The 20,451-nt window shown below is 52.4% G+C and overlaps 6 protein-coding genes across 6 annotated transcripts; 4 read left to right on the top strand and 2 right to left on the bottom strand.

Annotated features, from left to right (window-relative positions):
- Positions 1–160: 160 nt before the first annotated feature.
- On the top strand, positions 161–7,184 carry PENARI_c002G01060 (putative THO complex component (Rlr1); the record flags this gene model as incomplete). The annotated part of the gene is made up of 2 exons (XM_022627203.1): positions 161–5,001; positions 5,060–7,184. 2 exons carry the CDS (start codon positions 161–163, stop codon positions 7,182–7,184), a joined length of 6,966 nt encoding a protein of 2,321 aa, XP_022492753.1.
- Positions 7,185–8,012: 828 nt separating this feature from the next.
- On the top strand, positions 8,013–10,656 carry PENARI_c002G06678 (beta-glucosidase; the record flags this gene model as incomplete). The annotated part of the gene is made up of 3 exons (XM_022627582.1): positions 8,013–8,082; positions 8,150–8,756; positions 8,811–10,656. The coding sequence occupies 3 exons, from the start codon at positions 8,013–8,015 to the stop codon at positions 10,654–10,656; spliced, it is 2,523 nt and encodes an 840-aa protein (XP_022492991.1).
- A 756-nt stretch (positions 10,657–11,412) lies between these two features.
- Positions 11,413–12,861, bottom strand: PENARI_c002G00414 (uncharacterized protein; the record flags this gene model as incomplete). The annotated part of the gene is made up of 1 exon (XM_022627163.1): positions 11,413–12,861. The coding sequence occupies one exon, from the start codon at positions 12,859–12,861 to the stop codon at positions 11,413–11,415; it is 1,449 nt and encodes a 482-aa protein (XP_022492813.1).
- A 1,751-nt stretch (positions 12,862–14,612) lies between these two features.
- met2 (homoserine O-acetyltransferase) lies at positions 14,613–16,207 on the bottom strand (the record flags this gene model as incomplete). The annotated part of the gene is made up of 3 exons (XM_022627748.1): positions 14,613–15,672; positions 15,727–16,117; positions 16,168–16,207. 3 exons carry the CDS (start codon positions 16,205–16,207, stop codon positions 14,613–14,615), a joined length of 1,491 nt encoding a protein of 496 aa, XP_022492604.1.
- A 308-nt stretch (positions 16,208–16,515) lies between these two features.
- PENARI_c002G02439 (60S ribosomal protein eL30) lies at positions 16,516–17,080 on the top strand (the record flags this gene model as incomplete). Its single annotated transcript, XM_022627305.1, has 3 exons — positions 16,516–16,585; positions 16,644–16,798; positions 16,985–17,080. The coding sequence occupies 3 exons, from the start codon at positions 16,516–16,518 to the stop codon at positions 17,078–17,080; spliced, it is 321 nt and encodes a 106-aa protein (XP_022493005.1).
- A 654-nt stretch (positions 17,081–17,734) lies between these two features.
- Positions 17,735–20,239, top strand: aguA (alpha-glucuronidase; the record flags this gene model as incomplete). The annotated part of the gene is made up of 1 exon (XM_022627694.1): positions 17,735–20,239. One exon carries the CDS (start codon positions 17,735–17,737, stop codon positions 20,237–20,239), a length of 2,505 nt encoding a protein of 834 aa, XP_022492367.1.
- Between the last annotated feature and the right edge of the window lie 212 nt (positions 20,240–20,451).

Below are 20,451 nucleotides of genomic sequence, written 5' to 3'. Positions count from 1 at the left end.
TACGCTTTCTTCTATGCATGCTTTGCCTTGTCTTTTTCATCTCTGCCACTCATTTCAATCGCTAACACTTGTCTGTCTTGCAAGACCAACCCCATGAGTTGCAACCTCCCGACATCCCGTCCCACCGTCTCAACCCCTCGCGTCTAAACTGGATACCAACATGGCGCCTGGGCATGGTGGAAAGCGGAAGCGCGGCGAACGCTCGTATTCTGGCGACTCAGCAAGCAATGACAACCTGAGACCTTCTCCCCATCGCCCTGGTACTCTGAACATGGCGCATCACCATCCCAACTCTGGACACCAGTCTCCTTCTCCTCGCGAGCAGAACGACTCACGCGATAGATCCCGCCGACAATCGCATCGCAGCCGGGCTGGTTCCCGCCGCGGATCCCATGATAGTCAGAATTTTTCCAACTTACAGCACAAAGAACTGAACGCCATGTCTCCTCCGGCCATCACCCAGTCCAAGGAGACCGCCGAACTCACACAGCAAAACGGCGAGCCCAGTTCGCTCCACCCTACTCCCTCTCCTGCGCCCAATACCCCGGCCTCGCAAGCGCATCACAACCCGCCATCTCGTGCTGGATCAGAACCTGTCCCCCGCGCACCTTCCGCCCCACCGCCTCCCTACGACTACGAGTTTGTTACCGACAATGCCGTCCAGGAATGGACAGCGACAGGCAAGCAGAACGTGGTGGAGCAAGGAACCGAAGCTCGTCTCCAGCAGGACCTGCCCCGACTCGCAGCTGTCTACCAAGAGCTTCTTCGGTCTGCAATTTACGGCCGACTGTCGCCCTCGGATGCCGGTACCGCTGTTAAAGAGATTATTGGCCAAGAAGCTGACTCCCAGGATGTGGACATGGAAGCCGACTGTGAAAAGGCTTCGACTGACGAACTCGACCCGCGCTCTTTGTTCCTTGATACCCTTTCGATCATGACCGATGCCGATACCTCAAACCCTGCCCTCAAGCCGTTTGTTTTCGCGACTGGAATTAATCCTTCTCTGATGCGCCTTCAGCTCGATACCCCGTTGTTGCAGTCTTTGGGATTGGTCCGCGAAACTTTTGCGCGCATGGGTATTCGCAAGCAGACAAACCTACTCTACAGACAGTCAAACTATAATCTTCTCCGCGAAGAGTCCGAAGGATACTCAAAACTTCTCACCGAGCTGTTCACCACAAGCAACAATGAGCCTCCATCGAGCGAAGTGGTCGAGGAGACATTCGAACGAGTGAAGGCGATGATCGGCGCATTTGATATGGATGTTGGCCGTGTTCTGGATGTAACACTGGATGTGTTTGCCGCGGTTCTCGTCAAGCAATACCGCTTCTTTGTGAAGCTCTTGAGAGCTAGCTCATGGTGGCCCAAGGAGGACATTTTCCAAAGCCTCGACGAGGGCCGTCGACAATCTGGTATCCCGAACTGGGCACTCCCTGGATCATCTGGCTGGGTCACCACCGAGGAGGAGCGAACAGCTATCATGCAGTCAAATGAACAGCGCGATCATCAGTTCTGGGATAGAGTGAGGGAGGTTGGTATTCGTGCCTTCTTTGAGATTGGCCGCAAACCGATCTCAGAGAGAGAAAAACAAGAGTCTCTCGCAGAAACCAATGGCTCAACTTTCGAAGAGGATGTTACACGATCATGGCTCGAGGAGACAGGCACGATGCCACCAAAGGGCAACCGGGTTGCGGCTCAGCTCCTTGGCTTCAAGCTGCGATTCTACTCTTCTTCGGCTCGAACAAAATCTGATGTGCTCCCTGACAATTTGATCTACCTCGCTGCTCTGCTTATCAAAGTAGGGTTCATCTCCCTTCGTGATCTCTATGCACACCTCTGGCGACCCGACGACTCCATGGACACTTTGAAGACCGAGAAGTTGGCAGAGAAAGCCGAGAGAGTGAAGGCTGGCCGACCAGGTGGTGGAACGAACGCTTTGATGATGGCCGGTGCTTTGTCGGACGACACAGTCCCTCTTCCCCGTTTGCGTGACTCGGAACCACGGCTGTCAACCCCTGCCAAAGATCAAGAAGCCGACAAGCAAGGCGCATCCAAAACAGATGACGACTTGCCGGATCCCTCAGACCAGAAAGTGCTACTTCTCAAGAGTCTCCTCGCCATCGGAGCCATTCCCGAATCTCTCTTTGTGATCAGTAAATTCCCTTGGTTGATGGAAGCATATCCCGAGCTACCTGAATTCATCCATCGGATCCTCCACCACTCATTGAACAAGGTTTACGTCCAATTCCGACCATCATTTATCTCCGGCGACTTTCCAGGGCAGCAATATCAAGTGACTTCTGATCAGAGCGGTTTTGCCAAGGGCCAGATCGGCCTTGCGGCTCCCCCTCCGAGACGAACCTTGCGTTGGGCTCAACTGGATAAGGAAGATACAAACGATGGTACCGATTATCGATTTTACTGGGACGACTGGGCCGACAACATTCCCATCTGCCAGTCCGTCGACGATGTCTTTGCCCTTTGCTCATCCTTCCTCAACCTTTCTGGCCACAAGATTGGACAAGACGCGTGCCTTTTGGCGAAACTTGTCCGAATTGGCAAAGGAAGCTTGATCCAGGATGGATCTGAACAGAACAAATCCCGTTGGCGCGACCTTTGCAAGCGGTTGCTCCTGCCCGCTGTTAGTCTGACCAAGGCTAACCCTGGTGTGGTTAATGAGGTTTTCGAGCTCATCAGTTTCTTCCCCCGTGATGTCCGATACAACATGTACGCAGAGTGGTATTCGGGACAGACATCTCGTTTGCCTGACATCAAGGAGGCTTTCGATCAGGCCAGAGCAGAGACCAAAGACACTCTCAAGCGTCTCAGCAAGACGAACATCCGACCCATGGCCCGCGCATTAGCTAAGATTGCATATGCCAACCCCGGAATCGTCATCAATGTCGCCATCAGTCAAATTGAGTCTTACGAGAACCTCATCGAAGTTGTGGTCGAGTGTGCCCGCTATTTCACTTATCTCGGCTACGATACCCTGTCCTGGGCACTTGTCAACTCGCTTGGCCAGAAGGGACGCAGTCGTGTCCAAGAGAGCGGTCTCTTGACTAGTCGCTGGCTGAACGCCTTATCCGCATTCGCCGGCCGCACCTACAAGAGGTACTCCATCATGGACCCCACGCCAGTTCTTCAGTATGTCGTCGAACAACTGCGACAGAACAATTCAACCGATCTTATCGTGTTGGAGCAGTTGATCAGCTCCATGGCTGGAATCATCACGGACAACAATTTCAACGACGCTCAAATCCAGGCCATGGCCGGTGGAGATGTTTTGCAATCCCAGACCATTCTGCAGCTGCTGGATAAGCGCCACGAGTCGAAGACCACATCCAAGCGTTTGCTGAAGTCATTGACCCACAATAGACTCGCTGGTCAGTTGTTGGTTGCCATTGCTCAAGAACGGTTGACTTGTGTCTTCAAGGAAACGTCGTCGGAGCTTAAACTGCTTGGCAACATCTTTGATGAGATCCATCGCATTCTCACGCAGTACCTGGACTTGCTTCGCAGCAACTTGTCTGTTGATGAGTTTGACTCTTTTGTGCCGGACTTGTCATCACTCATTAAGGAATTTGGAATCCAGCCAGAGATCGCCTTCTGGATTCGTCGTACTAGCATTTCTCGGAAGATCACCGACATCGAAGAAGCGAAGCAACTGGAAGCCTCAACCGTCGATGATGCTACGCCCAAGCCGAATGGCGACAGCAAGATGGATACCACCGAGGACGGAGAAACGCCCGCAAAGCCTGATGAGGCCTCTGCAGACACCGCCATGGATGTCGACAAGGACGAGTCAGGAAACCTGGTCACGACTGAGGGGGCTGATTCTATTCCTGTTCCTGTTGTGAATGCTGAGCCCTTAGCTGCAAACCCGGTCATGCAAGAGCTGATTGATAATGTCAAATCTTCTCTGCCTGTTGAGACGTGGGAGACCATTGGCGCTCACTTCTATGCAACGTTCTGGCAGCTTGCTCTCTACGATCTTCACATTCCTCAGAAATCCTACGAGGATGAGATCGACCGTCTCAAACGACGAGTGGTTTCAATCAACAACGACCGGTCTGACCCCAGCACTGCAGGCACAACACGAAGGGAGGCCTCGAAAAAGAATCTCACTCAGCTGCAGGAGCGCATTCTGGAGGAGAACAAGAATCATCTGAAGGCATATGGACAGACTCGCTCCAGGCTGCAAAAAGAGAAGGACCGCTGGTTCGCCGGCATGCGCCTTAAGCATGATTCTTTGAATGTTGCCTTGTTAGAGCAGTGTTTCATTCCTCGGCTTCTCTTGTCACCTCTTGATGCCTTCTTCTGTTTCAAGATGTTGAAGTTCCTGCACAGCTCGGGAACTCCTAACTTCCGGACCGTTGGTCTTCTCGACCAGCTCTTCCGCGAGCATAGACTCACGGCGCTCATTTTCCTATGTACATCCAAGGAGGCGGACAACCTTGGTCGCTTCTTGAATGAGGTCTTGCGTGATCTCTCTAGATGGCATGCTGACAAAGCCGTTTACGAGAAGGAGGCCTTTGGCACCAAGAGAGACCTTCCCGGCTTCGCTAAGAACGTTGACCCTGAAGGTGTACCAGTCAAGTTCTTGGAGTTTGAGGACTTCCGCCGTCTCCTGTACAAATGGCACCGATTGTTCTCCAACGCCCTCAAGAGTTGCCTCAGCGGAGGCGAATACATGCACATTCGAAACGCAATCAGTGTTCTGAAGGCTGTTGTCCAGCACTTCCCTGCCGTGAACTGGATTGGTCGTGATATGCTGAACTGTGTCAACAATTTGAGCAAGAACGATGAGCGTGATGACGTGAAGATTCCCGCAGCCTCGTTGATTGGTGACCTCAACCGACGAGAGAAGAAGTGGATGTTGCCACAAGCTTTCAACATGGTCAAGGCCGCCGAGGCTCAGGCCCACTCCGGTTCTCAGCATCCTGCTACACCAACACTGAATGCCGCAGCCCCGGAGTTCAACCCTACCCGAAGCTCAGAGTAAGTACCGATTTTGAGAATCTACAGATGTTCGCGATGTCTAACTGTCGATTATTAGCCCTGGTACGAACCAGGAACATACTGGCAGGACTGAAGTTGAGGATGGTGAGATCGAGGATGCAAAGATGACCGATGTTGGTGCAGGAAAGGCGAGCGATGAGAACAAGATGGCTAGTACATCCTCTCGAGCTGGATCCACCACACCTTCCGTAGCTGGCATCGATGCTCACCTGGATGCTCCGTCTGACCAACCACCTGTGCGCTCTCGACCAAACTCTCGGGCGCCCGATTCGGGGCGTCAGCCTGATATTCGCTCGCAAGTTCACCCTCCCACTCGTCCTCCGCCCCGTCACGACGGCAGATTGCCTCCACGCCCCGAGGGAGTGGATGACCGACGAGATAGACATTCCGACTTCAACCCCCGCAATCGACATGGACCCGGCCCTGACCGCTCGTTTGATGGCCCTGGTAGCGACAATCGAGTCCATGGGCGTCTTAACGAGCGTGATCGCGATTACCCTGTCCGGCCTCCTCCAGATGATCTTATGCGTGGACCATCCCGCGATGGTCGACCTCTCCGTGAGAATGGCTGGCCTATGGATCGCCCAGCCCGCATGCGTGGACCTAATGATTCATTCCATGGACGCGATGCCCCTGCACGCGGAGAACTCTTGCCTGACCACAATGACCGTCCTATTGATGGTCCTCGGCGTGGGGACCCATCTAGACCGGACAAGGATGCTCGCAGACCGTATCCCTCCCGCCCTCAATCACCTCCTAGACCAGCTAACTTGCCCAACCGCCCCGAGAGACCCATTCCCGTCGATGACCGCAGAGCTCCCAATTTCTCCCAGTCTCCCCGTCACGACGAACTTCCCCGGGGCCCCCGAATTGATCGACATGGAGATGCGAAAGACTCTGGCTCAGGTCCTGACATGAATCATGGTCGTCTTCGACAGCCAGAACCCATACCTGATATCCCGGCTGGTCCACGAGGAAGACGTGGCGGCGGCCGCAATGCTTCCGGACAAGTGCCCCCCATGTCAAGCTCAAACAACGGTCCACCACCCACTGCGGAACGCCAAACACCTACAGGTCCTGGTCGGCAGGGTGGCCGTGACGCCCCAGAACAACCATCCAGTTCACAGCCCGCAGGCCCCGCCAATGCCGCAGGCGTTCACCCAGATCGCCTCAGGAACCTCGTCAATGAGCCTGCAACCTCTAATGCTCCTCCCTCTGGTCCTCGCAGTGGAGCAGGCCCGCAGCAACCGCCCCGAGGGCCCGCTGGCCAAGGATTTGGTGGAGACCGCGGCCGCAGCGATAAACGGTTCGCGGGCCTGAACAACATGCTTCAGCAGTCTGGTGGCACTGGTGGTGATCGCGGCGGTAACCCCCCGCCTGTTCGTGGACGAGGCGGACATCGCCAGTCAAGCGGCATGAACGCACCTCCCCCCGACAGCCCAGCAGGTCCCCCAGGGGACCAATCTGGCAGCCGACCTAACGGTGGCCGGGTCGCTGACCTACTCGATGATCCCACTCCCGAGGCAGTCCGCTCTGGCCGAACTGGCGATCGTAACCGTGAGCCAGATGCTGATCGCGCAAAGGACTCGGAGCGCCGCGAGGACAGCACCAACAACAGCAGCCGCCGTCGTGATGGCCGTGGTCGTGACCGCGAACGCAGCCGCCGCAGCGATGTAGGTGCTGCTCCGACCCGTGACGAAAAAGACCGCAATGCCGAACCTCGCGAGAATCTGCGCCGGGTTCAGAGCTCCCGCGAGGAGCTGCGCCGCCGAGACCGACGTGACCGACCCGACGGATCCTCAGAGATGACTGGCCCAACTCCCAGCGACAACAACGCCTCTGAAGCTGAGGGTCGTCTGCGTCCTCCCTCTTCCATGGGCGCGCCACCACCCCCACCGCCCCCTCCTCCTCCCCTGCCTGAAGGAAACGACCGCCGGTTTAACTCTGGCGGCGACCGGGGTAACCGGTCCGAGCACCGAGATCGCGAGCGTGAGCGCCGCAGTGACCGACGTGAGCGCGAACACCGCGAAGGCGGCGGTGGTAGCGGCGGCTCTGGACACCGTAAGCGCGGACGCCAAGGTCCTGACGACAACATTGGTGACAATGGACCCCGTGGCATGCGCATGGGAACCGATAACAAGCGCCCTCGTCGAGGAGCGTGACGTGTTTACCTTGATACCCGAAAGGAATAAGGGAACTTTTGCTTTTCTGTTTGCTCTATTGATTTCGATTTCGTTTGACACTCTTGACTACCAATTTCCTTTCTGTATTTTTGCATTCTGCCTGGTGTTCGGGGATAATTCACTTCACTTCTCTACATGTACTTTCTTAACCATATGAACACCGTAACGGGAATGCAATATTCATGAATTTATTGCCTAATATCTTCCATCATACTCTAGAATCTACGTCAAGTACCTCAAATATCGCATCTACAAGCATATCCGATACTCCGCGTATACAAAGCAACCGCAGGCACGGCGGGCCGACATCCGGACTTACTGTAGCTTTGTCCCTCCAGAGATCCTGTCGGTTAAACCTCGGGCTCGCCAGGACCTCCGTGGCTCTTTGAGAGATTTGCAAGGCTATCATTTGCCTGATCTAGTTTTATCTGACATGGCGATCATTATTGGGTTTGTGAGGTGCGCACAACTCCACCAGCTTCCCCGCCTGCACGGTTTCGCATGCAATTGCACGTTTTGGCCTCTTTGTCGACTATAAGACTGCTTGCGAAGGACCGTTGGATTCCACACTTGTATCTTATTCTTGTCCAGCTTTGCACTGGGGGTGACTCGAGAGATTGGCCTTCTACCGCTGTTTGCTGTCTGCTTACTATTGTTTAGCTTGGAACAACTTGGAAGCAGGACATTGAGACTTGAACTTCTTCTCTGAGCTCTGTACTGTGCTGAACAAGCCTACTGAGCAGTGAATATCGAATTCCAAGCATATAGCGACATCGAGACATCAAGACAAAGAGACCTCATTACATTATGGCTCGCATTGACGTCGAAAAGGCCATTGAAGAGCTGACGCTCGGAGAAAAGGTCGACCTCACAGCTGGTAAAGACAATATCCAATGCCAATCACATCCAAAACCCTCGTCGTTACCAATGCTAACCATTCACAGGCCAAGATTTCTGGCACACAGCCTCCATCCCACGTCTAAACATCCCCGCCCTACGGATGTCCGATGGGCCCAACGGCGTACGCGGCACACGCTTCTTCAACGGCATCCCAGCAGCTTGCTTCCCATGCGCAACAGCCCTAGGTGCAACCTGGGACGCGGAGCTCCTCTCCGAAGTAGGCTCACTAATGGGTGACGAAGCGATCGCCAAGGGCACGCACATTGTGCTCGGCCCGACAATCAACATCCAGCGATCGCCCCTAGGCGGACGTGGCTTCGAGTCTTTCTCGGAAGATGGAGTCCTTTCTGGAACCCTGGCTGGCCATTTCTGCAAGGCTATGCAGGGCAAGGGCGTGGCTGCTACGCTTAAGCACTTCGTCTGCAATGACCAGGAGCACGAGCGCATGGCTGTTAGTAGTATTCTGACTGATCGGGCGCTGCGTGAGATCTATTTGATGCCGTTTCAGTTGGCTATGCGGATTTGTCGCTCTGCTTGTGTTATGACGGCTTATAATAAGATTAATGGGACTCATGTTAGTGAGAATAAGCTTATTATTGATGATATCTTGCGCAAGGAGTGGGGGTGGGATGGTGTTGTTATGAGCGATTGGTGAGCTGATTCGCCGTGTTCTATGGTTTGGTTTTGATGCTGATGTTCCAATAGGTTCGGTACTTATAGTACCTCCGATGCTATCAATGCCGGTCTCGACATTGAGATGCCTGGCAAAACCCGTTGGAGAGGCCAGGCTCTTGCGCACGCTGTTTCTTCCAACAAGATTGCCCAGTTCAAGCTTGATGAGCGTGTGCGCAATGTTCTCAACCTCGTTAACTGGGTTGAGCCTCTGGGTATCCCTGAGGGAGCGTCTGAGAAGGCTCTTAACCGACCAGAAGACCAGGCTCTCATGCGCCGTGCTGCTGCCGAGTCTGTTGTGCTCATGAAGAACGAGGGTAACATTCTTCCTCTCAAGAAAGATGGGTCTCTACTGGTCATTGGCCCCAATGCTAGAATTGCCTCGTACTGCGGTGGCGGTTCGGCATCTTTGGCGCCATACTATACCGTCACTCCATTGGAGGGTGTCTCCGCCAAGAGCAAGGGCGAGGTCAAATTCAGCCAGGGAGTGTACTCTCACAAGGAACTGCCGCTCCTAGGGCCGCTTTTGAAGACAGCAGATGGCAAGCCCGGCTTCACTTTCAAGGTCTACAATGAGCACCCCCGCTCTGGCGCTGACCGCCAGGTCGTCGATGAGCTACATCTGCTCGACTCCACCGGTTTCTTGATGGACTATGTCAACCCTAAGATCAAGTCGATGACCTACTATGTCGACATGGAGGGATCCTTCACCCCAGAGGAGAGCGGCGTGTACGACTTCGGAGTAACAGTCGTTGGCACAGGCCAACTCCTCATCGACGACGAAATCGTCGTCGACAACACCAAGAACCAAAAGCAAGGCTCCGCCTTCTTCGGCACAGCCACCATTGAAGAGCGCGGCACCAAAGAGCTCAAGGCTGGTCAGACCTACAAGGTAGTCTTCCAATTCGGCACCGCCCCAACCTCAGACCTCGACACCCGTGGCATCGTCGCCTTCGGCCCAGGCGGCTTCCGCTTCGGCGCTAGCCGTCAAGTCAGCCAAGAAGAACTAATCTCCAACGCCGTCGAACAAGCCAAGACCGCAGAACAAGTCGTCATCTTCGCAGGCCTGACCCTGGAATGGGAAACCGAAGGCCACGACCGTGAACACATGGACCTACCCCCCGGCAGCGACGAACTCATCACCCGCGTGCTGGACGCCAACCCCAACGCCGTGGTCGTCCTTCAATCGGGTACGCCGGTAACCATGCCCTGGGAACACAAAGCCAAATCCCTCGTGCAAGCCTGGTTCGGCGGTAACGAATGCGGCAACGGCATTGCAGATGTCCTCTACGGCGACGTCAACCCCTCTGCTAAACTCCCAATCACATTCCCCCGCCGTCTACAAGATAATCCCTCCTACCTGAACTTCCGATCCGAGCGTGGCCGCGTCCTCTACGGCGAGGACATCTACGTCGGCTACCGGTTCTTCGAGAAGAGTGACGTCGCGCCGGGCTTTGCATTCGGCCATGGGCTGTCATACACTACATTCTCCCGCTCCGATCTTTCCGTCGAGACTGTGCCCGAGCAAGCCAAGTACGCCGAATCTGGTGAACCAATTACTGCCTCCGTGACTGTAACAAACACGGGCTCAGTGGCTGGTGCCGAGATCGTACAGTTGTGGATCGTACCCCCCAAGACGGATGTCGGTCGTCCGGTGCGTGAGCTGAAGGCTTTCAAGAAGGTTTTCCTTCAGCCTGGGGAGTCGAAGACTGTGCAGCTTGTTGTTGAGAAGAAGCTTGCTACGAGTTGGTGGGATGAGGAGCGGGATCAGTGGATTTCTGAGAAGGGGACGTATGGGGTTTTGGTTACTGGTACTGGGCCTGAGGAGCTACGTGGTGAGTTTGATGTTGGGAAGACGAGGTTCTGGCTTGGTCTGTAATTTGTATTAGGATGTATTGGGATTGGATGGTTTGGATCTCTTTTTATAGTGTGATTGTCTTGTGAGTGTTGCTATTTTGGGCTGTGGATAGATTGGCTTAGGCTTGGTATGTGTGGATTTTATGGGGCTCTTTATGAGTTATGAGTAATTTGCCAATGATGATTGCAGATATAATCATCTTTAACCGCTGCACACTGCGCACTAATTGCTAAGCGTAGTATTACCTACAATATTAGGCGTAAGTGATAGGGTAGTCTCTCCGTGTACCTGTTCACGCCACCTAAATTCGTCCCAAAAATCAGATAGTTACTCGATTTACCAACCCACTCTAACTTCAGTCACCTGAATCACATAAGCTGACAGGAATATGTATGATTACGAGTCTTAGACTTACCAATGGCTTTGAGCTGCATGTAACCGCCCGTATGAAAGCGCTAAGATGATGGGCCCTACCTACAGTACATGTAGAAGACCTCCAGCGCTAAGAGAGATTGATTGATGAGATTTCACACGTGTCGAACATATCAAATTCCGTATTTCCGAAACAAATCCCAAATAATCCAACTAAGCAGTAATAAGTAAAAGAAAGAATAAAAGGGTATCTACATGAAGCATACGGACATCTATCAAAACCAAAAAAACAACACGCCCACACATAAACCCCAGCTAAAAGACGGCGACAAGAAAAAGAAAAACCCCAAAGCCCCAGTCCAAGCCAAATACAAGCCTCATAAAAGAAAAGATTCAATTCAAACCCTAACATTCACCCTCCTTCCTCCTTCCCCTAAACCCAGCCAACTTCCTCAACAAAAACTGCGCTTTCTCCCTCCTCCGCCGCGGTTGCAGACTAGGAACAACAACCGAATAAGCAGCCTCCTGATGCTTGAACTCATCAACGGGATACAAAGACGAAGAATAAGACAGATCCCGACTTGACACAGCCCCAGCACCAATGAACCACTGGACGGGATATCCGTCGCGACTTTCATCCCCGCTCGTCGATACACTCCCCCAGCGCCCTTCTCTATTCCTGGCCAATGAAGCTTCGCCGTAGACGCTCGGGTCTCGACTTTCCCAGATATTCTTCGTGAGCCATTCGGGCGAATCGATGATTTGGAAGGCCGCGGCATTGCAACTGTAAAAGCGGCCGGAAGTGTTTTCCTTTTTAGATGCCTTTGCTTTCTCTTTCTGTTTTTCTTCTTCGGCGAGATGTTGGATGCCTTTGCTGGCGCGGAGCCAGGTCATGCCTTCTTCGCCGAGACAGGGTTGAGACGGTGTCTCACTTTCTTCGGTGATGGTGGAGGTAGTGGTTTTGATCTCGGTTTCGGAAACGGTAATCGTTGCCGTTGACTGTTCCTTTATGTTCTGGGCGTTTTCGATTATCGGGCTGGGTGGTGTTGTTTGTCCGGATCGCCATTCGTCATTGGCTTGGTCGGGACTGTAGGGGAATGGGACTGGACTGGAGGAGCGCGAGCGCCCGAGGCTTAGTGGGTAGTCTGGTTGGATGCTGCCGCGGTCTGCCAGGCTTTGGATTAGACTCTCGCCGCGGGAGCGAGAGGCTCTTTCTGATGTTGGGCTGTGGGGTGGTGAGATGGAGGATCGTTTGTTGTAAAATCTGGCTGAGGCTTCGGTGCCTGAGACGCTGTTTCCGTATGGTCTCCCTGTTTGCTGGGGGGAGTGGAAGCTCATGTCCATGCCTGAATCGTGCAGCTCGGTGTCTACGTCTGTCGCAGACTTGAAGGGTTTGGGAGGTGAGAGAAGGGCGTTTTGGTTTAGAGACGAGGATACTTCGGCGCTGGACGGCCTAGCGGCCTTTTTCCCTGTCCAGTTGGGCACGGCACTTTGATACGACAGGCCGATGGGGATACCACGGTCGATGCTGTGGGATAGGAGGGCGCATGCGTGCTTGATATCAAGCACGAGGTCTTCATCAATATGCTGGCGCTCAATAAATGGCGATGCAGGGCGAAAGAACCCTGGCTCATCTGTGAAGTTGTAGCACCTGCTGGCATCAATGCTGTCCCACATGGTGTTTTCTCCGTATGTTGGAGATTCGGGATTCGTTGCTGAGCGAGGCCGACTGCTGCAGGGACTGACTTCAGCGGACGGGACCACCGTGCATGAGCGGTATCGTGTCGAGCTGCTTCGGGTGAAGGTGAGACGACGCCGCATTTTGGTTGCTTTTGCTGATAGTTTGCGCTCCATCTTGGCGATATAGAGGGTTTGGGTTTGTTTTGTTTATTCTCCGAGAGTGTCTCACAGGGAAGATTAGATGTGATAGATATGGGATAGAGACAGATAGACGAGATCGAGTGTAGAGAATAAAGTATAGTGAGTGAGGTCAAGGGGAGAACGAGCGAGCAAACAATGAGAACGACCTGGCCACGGCGGTTATGCTCGACCTAGAATGCTCCAAGGGATCCCAATCGACAAGATCCCAACGCTCCAAGTAATTTCCCAAGATATGTGTGATGTCAATAGCAATTATTGCAGTTGTAGTGTAGTAGGCAGGGTCCCGTTGTCAGTGCAACTGGCTGGTATGCGGGGCGAAGAATGTGGAAGAAAGAATTGCATTATAAGAAAGACGGAGTAATTAAAGAGAAATGTCTTAGCTTTATGGGTTATTCTCATTAGTACGTTTAGCCCCCGGTTAGAAGAGATAGGCTGAAATAGAGGAAGCTACACCTGTGACGCCTAACCCCATTAGCTTGCAGCAGGATAAGCGATCAAAACAACTCAGTGGTCCCCTCAAGAACTTAGGGCTGGATCGGCACATCCAGCGCCCTCCAATCCGCCCCTAAGGACTCCATTTATCACGGAGGTCAAGCCACTTTAGAGATAGCAAAACCCAAAACGGTTCAGATCACCAGCTGGTATCAAGTCTAGACTTAACTGTTAGTTCTTAGCTCGGACCCTCAGGTTTCGAACGGTCGCAAAGAAACCGGGTTTTTGGTCTGCGAACACATACTCCGTACACTGAGACATGCTTGGTTATTTTTACGAAATGGAACGCTATCGACTTGTGGTAAAGGGTCTAAGCACTAGCACATACGCTAGCGCCTCTTTTCTTGGTGACTCGAGTACTAACGCCACTGATTCTGATTCAATGACTCGGCCTAGTGTAAGACGTAAATAAAATCGAAATCAAAGGATTGTTGCGATATGCGCAGGAGATTATGAGTGCAGATCTTGCTCCACTTCATAAAACAAGCACTTCCACTGCATTTTGCTGAACATGTAGGTGCCCAACCCGAATATAATCTTGGAAGTATTTAAGCCTAAACCAGCAGAAATCGTGGATACACTTTAGACCGCAATCGAGATCCAACCTTAGCTCACCACATTCCCTCGGATATCGTAGCCGTCGTATAGTTAGTTGCCCGGGAATGCCGGTCATATCGCGGGGAAGTTGGACGTATTAGAGTTTTAAGGCCTACTATTTGCTACTGAGCACCGTCAGATATGTGTGACGCTGATGGCTAACACCATCGCCGTGCGCTATGATAAGGATAGATATACAATGGGGGGAAAAAGGCCCCAATTTGTGAATTTTAATATATATTGTGCGACATGTGTCGCGAGGATAGCCTATGGCCATCGAATCGAAAATTGACCCATCACCCCCTGGAGGTCTCCTCCCGGAGAAAATTGACCCAGAGGGCGGGTCTGATGGAGAGCAGTTGGATGCTTCTTTGACAGTCTTCTCGGACAAGGACAAAACCAAGTGAGAGACGGGAGAGGCAGTTGGATGCTCATCTCCCTGACTGGCGGAACGGAAAAAAGAACGGCAACCTACTTCCCCAGTGCCATGGCATCCACCAGGGCGCGGACCCCACCGAATCTTCTCTCATAGTTGATGAAGAGAGAGACAGGCGGGGATAGGGGCCCAGAGTGGAGTCATGGGATGGCTGCAGAAAACACTGCGCCTAACATTACTATATGAGTAAACCAACGCTTTACCAAGCGGTGATATCCTCCACCTCAGCCTCGCCGAAAGTGCTGCTCTTCGTCAGCTTCTTGACACTTGCGACGGCCGCGGCACCGTCAATGTTCGACTTCGACATGATGTCGGGTAGAACTTCATGGAAGAAATCAACAATGTGGCGGTTGACCTGCTCAAACTGGAGCAGGAATGCATCGTGACCCTCAGGGCTGTCGATGCGCTTGAGGCGGGAATCGGGAATACCAGCAGCGATCTCTTGCTGCTCTGCGAAGGTGAAGAGACCATCAGACTCGATACCCAGGACTAGAGTGGGCTGTTCCACCCGTCCCAAAGCCTCGAGCACGGTATCCTCGGCGGTAGGGTCGGCACGGTGGCGGGAAACATCGTGGGTGTCAAGTTTGCGAGTCATGGCGATGTAGCAGTTGGCGTCAAATCGCTTAACAAACTTGTCGCCCTGATAACGGAGGTACGACTGCGCAGAGAAGTAGGTAGGCGGGCGAGGACGACCACTTGGGGTAAGCTTAGGTTTCGCATCGTCCTCCGGGACAAAAGTCTTCGTGCCTGAGAACTGGGGATCCATGAACTGGACCTCGGACTGGGGGGCTGGAGAGCCTTGTCTGCTTTCGGAGCGCGAAGTCGAACCTCCACGGTGCCCATCATTGTGAATGGCCCAGTGCTCGTTGGGAGGAGTGGGTTGCTTTTCAACGCCGTTGATGTTCAACCTCTTAGACGGGTCAGGCACATTGCGACCGAATCGTGACTCAAACGAGTTGCGACTGCGGTAAGTCAAAAGTGCCGACATGCGAGCAGCTCCGAGGCCGGTTGAAGGGGGATCATTGAATGGATAGTAGCCGTCATCATACTTGGGATCACTGTAGATGCTCTGTCTCTGAGCCTCACCCCAGCTGATGCACCAAGCGGAATGGCGTGCTGAAGTAGCAATTGGCACGATAGCACGCACATAATCTTTGCCAAAGAAGGAGTATTCCAAGGTTAGCATTCCACCCATGGATCCGCCGACGACGGCAGCGATCTGCTTGACACCAAGGTCATCCAAGACAAGCTTGTGGATGCTAATAACGGAGTCAGAAAGTATTGATATATAATAGACTGAACAATCGACTTACTTGACGTCATCGCGGACAGTGGTCAGGGGGAACTCGGGTCCGTAGTAGCCATTTTCAGGCTTGCCATCCTTGTAAGTCACAGCACTGGCACTTCCGTACGGACTACCTAAACTGTTCAGACAGACCACGAAGAACCGAGAGACATCGAATGCCTGACCAGGACCGCCGAGAAGAGGCCCCCACCAGTCCGCAACATCCGCACTGCCACTCAGAGCGTGACAAATGACCAAAACATTATCGCCCGTGGGGGAGAGTGTTCCCCGCGTGGTATAAGCGACCGGGACATTGTACAGTGTAACGCCGGATTCAAGCTTAAAGGAAGGGACAATTGCGATAGACTGATCCTCGATCAGCTGCGCGTAGGGGTTCTCAGGCTGCGAATCGACTCTCTCTACGGGATTTAGTAGCGGTTCCTTTGGGGGACGAGGGGCATAAACTGACGGAGTCGCGCAGTGGGGGCACTGCTAGTTTCAGTGGCCATGATGAAAAGACAGCCGATCAAAAAAAAACGAACAAGATACAACAGAAAAATGAAATGAAGAAGAAGATGGATCAGAAGTAGTCGAAACCAAAAGAAATAAATCTGCAATGAGTCAAACCCCGCGGGCCGACCACCGATGATCGGGGGTGGTGGCAGAATCAGGCGGTGTATGAGAAAATTATCACGTGCAGTAATACATCACGTGTTAGGGCTTCCCCATTTCCACACAAAACCTTTTCTTCCTTCCATTTTGATCATCCGTACACCACTCAACCACCAACCACCCAACCCAAAAAAAAACCGTCAAAATGGTCAAGGCTAAGAAGTCCGGTGACACTCTCGCCTCGCGCCTTGCGCTGGTGATGAAGTCTGGCAAGGGTAAGCTCGTCGCTCAATTGCTCAATTGCGCAAAATACGGTGCTAATTCTCTTTCCAGTTACCATGGGTACCAAGTCCACCATGAAGACTCTCCGCTCCGGCAAGGCCAAGCTGGTCCTCATCTCCGGCAACTGCCCTCCTCTGCGCAAGTCTGAGCTCGAGTACTACGCCATGCTCGCCAAGACCCCCGTCCACCACTTCAACGGCAACAACGTACGTCTTTCCCCTTCCCCCGGGTCGGCAACCTGAGAAAAAGCAGGTTGTCGCACCTAGGAGTCAGCTCCACTACTCAGCGAAGAAGTCGGTCAAACATACCACTTCGGAGAGTGAAGTTGCTCAACGATGGGACTGCCAAATGGTATCCCGGAGAGCTTGAATTTGACACTAACTCCCGTATAGATTGAGCTCGGTACCGCTTGCGGTAAGCTCTTCCGCTGCTCCGCCATGGCTATCCTCGATGCCGGTGACTCCGACATCCTGAGCCGTGAGGCTTAAGCGTCTCGCCTTGTTGGGACCTCTTAAAAAAAATACAACCTTGAACCAATTTTCTCACGGTCAATGATGAATTATGATATTCCCCTAGGCACATTCTAGACAAGGGCGCCGAGATGCAATGTCTCGTCCCGGGCAGTGATTTTCAATGGTGGAAACCATCTGATAGAATAGCCTAAATGTAATACCCCAAATGCAGTCTTTATCATGAGTTTCGTTTCGAATGTCGTACCCGTGTGCCCTAGAGACTCCCGCTCTTATCGGTCTTCCGCCACGTTTACAATCTAAGCTTAACATCATGCTTAATCGGGATGACTCTGTACTCTTTACCTGGTTAACCCCTGTCAGTATTGAATCTGGAGAACGCCATCCGTTTTGCCCGTGCTGCAGGACCCCCACGCATCTCCGCAATGTTTGCGGGGAAGCACCATTCCCTTTCGAATCTTCCGAGATTTTCCCTTAACCCTTGCGTTTGTCTAATGCTATAGCCTGTACTAATCGACTTTAGCATGACTTATTTAGCCTGAAGTTCTTCCATGTGTCGCCCGGGATTCTTCCGATGACCTGATGCTCGATGGCGGGGTTATATAAAAGGGTCAATCGACCTGCATTGAGGGACAAGTAGTAGCTTCATACGGCTGGAAAGCTCTAGTCACTATGCGTGCACTTTTTCTATTGGCCTCCTTCGGATTTGCAGCCGCCGAGGATGGCTTGAATGGCTGGCTACGTTATGCATCATTACCTTGTTCGAAACAATGCCATTCCAACCTTCCTTCTACCATTGTCACCCTCAATACAACCGAGAGTAGTCCGGTATATATTGCGGGCGCAGAATTAGAGAAAGGGCTGAAGGGTGTTTATGGAAAAGACGTGCAAGTCTCCCACACATGCAAGACATCTTCCTCCGTCATTGTTGGTACGGTCGATCAATATCGCAAGACCTGCGGCGCTGTACACAGCATACCCGAGTTGGAAGACGATGGCTTCTGGCTTAGCACCAAAGGGGACACCGTTCAAATCCTGGGACAGAATGAGAGGGGCGCGCTCTATGGTGCCTTCGAGTACTTGTCGATGATTTCGCAGGGAAACTTCTCAAAAGTCGCCTACGCTACCAATCCGTCGCAACCGATCCGCTGGGTCAACCAATGGGACAATATGGATGGAAGTATCGAGCGTGGCTATGGTGGCGCTTCTATCTTCTTCAAGAATGGACAAATTGTCGAAGATCTGACTCGCGTCGCTGAATACGCACGTCTCTTGGCCTCGATCAGGATCAATGCCGTGGTGATTAACAATGTCAACGCTAATGCTACACTTTTGGACCCTAAGAACATCGATGGCTTTGGTCGAGTAGCTGATGTCTTCCGGCCATATGGCATTCAAATTGGCATGTCTCTCAATTTCGCCTCGCCCAAAACATACGGTGGCCTGAGTACCTTCGATCCTCTCGATGCATCTGTCATCAAGTGGTGGTCGAACATTACTGCCCAGATCTATGAGCGTGTTCCTGACATGGCTGGTTATCTTGTCAAGGCGGATTCTGAAGGCCAGCCAGGTCCTCAAACGTACAACAGGACCCTCGCCGATGCAGCAAATCTCTTCGCCAAAGAAGTTCAGCCCCATGGTGGTATTGTCATGTACCGTGCCTTCGTCTACAACCAGCTCAATGAATCTGTCTGGACGGCGGATCGTGCAAAGGCAGCTGTCAATTTCTTCAAAGAGCTAGATGGCGAATTTGACGACAATGTGGTGATCCAGATCAAGTTTGGACCTATTGACTTCCAAGTCCGCGAGCCGGTATCTCCTTTGTTCGCAAATCTGTTCAATACCAACACGGCCATTGAGTTGCAAGTAACCCAAGAATATCTGGGCCAACAGTCTCACTTGGTATACCTGCCTCCACTCTGGAAGACTATCTTGGACTTCGATCTTCGCGTGGATCATCAGCCATCGCTCGTTCGTGATATTGTGGCTGGTAAACGCTTCAATCGTAAACTAGGTGGCTCAGCAGCCGTGGTCAACGTCGGTACCAATACTACCTGGCTTGGGAGTCATCTTTCCATGTCAAACCTGTACGCCTATGGTCGCTTGGCTTGGAGCCCGACAGATGATGCGCAAGACATTCTGCAAGACTGGATTCGCCTGACATTCGGGCTGGACGGTAAAGTCCTAGACACGATTACCCGCATGTCCATGGAGTCGTGGCCCGCCTATGAACAATATAGCGGCAATCTAGGAATCCAGACTTTGACCGACATCCTTTACACCCACTACGGCCCTAACCCTGCCTCTCAAGACAACAATGGCTGGGGCCAATGGACCCGCGCGGACCAAACAAGCATTGGAATGGACCGGACCGTGAAGAATGGTACAGGGTACTCCGGCCAATATCCGGATGAAATCGCAGCCATGTACGAAAACATCGATACAACACCAGATGACCTTCTCTTATGGTTCCATCATGTTGACTACACCCACCGTCTACACTCAGGCAAAACCGTCATCCAACACTTCTACGATGCCCACTACACCGGAGCAAAGACAGCACAGACATTCCTGACTCAGTGGGAATCGCTGCAGGGAAAGATAGACAAGGAGCGATACAACCATGTCCGCCGCTTCCTGGATTACCAAACAGGCCACTCAATCGTCTGGAGAGACGCAATCAATGACTTCTACTACAATCTCTCTGGTATTCCCGACGAAGCAAAACGCGTCAGTCACCACCCGTGGCGCATCGAAGCTGAAAGTATGACACTAGATGGTTACAAGCCTTATACTGTCAGTCCCTTTGAAACGGCTTCGGGGACTGTTGCGATCGTCACGGAGTCTAACAGCACGGCTGGCACGGCTTTTACCAAAGTGCCTTTTGCTTCTGGTACTTATGATATTGCAGTTAATTATTATGATCTCTACGGTGGTCAGTCTCAGTGGACGATCTATTTGAATGATCGGAAGGTGGGAGAGTGGGTTGGAAACAGTGAGGTTACTTTCAGTCATACGCCCTCTATCCACCTAGATGGTCATTCGGCTACGCGTATCAAGTTCCGGGGCATCAAGATTAAGAAGGGCGACACTCTGAAAATTGTCGGTCAACCTGATGGCGTTGAATCGGCTCCATTGGACTATGTGGCTTTCTTGCCAGCGGGGATTATAGATTAGATGAAGCCTTAATCAAATCTGAATTCTCTTAGCCATTACTGTCTAGAAACAGACATCATTTTTCTTATGGTTCATCGCTAAAACAGAGTGGAGAAAAGTGGTCGTCATGATCGACAAAAACAAGACTGACAAAGGGGATAGAAAGGAAATATCGCGAACCTGAGGAATGAGGTATGAAACTCAGAATGACAAGGAAAAACCAGAGAGTCGAG

This window comes from Penicillium arizonense (genome assembly GCF_001773325.1).
Source record: "Penicillium arizonense strain CBS 141311 chromosome Unknown PENARI_contig002, whole genome shotgun sequence".
NCBI classification, from domain to species: Eukaryota; Fungi; Ascomycota; class Eurotiomycetes; order Eurotiales; family Aspergillaceae; genus Penicillium; species Penicillium arizonense.
This window is presented reverse-complemented; position numbering and strand designations above follow the sequence as displayed.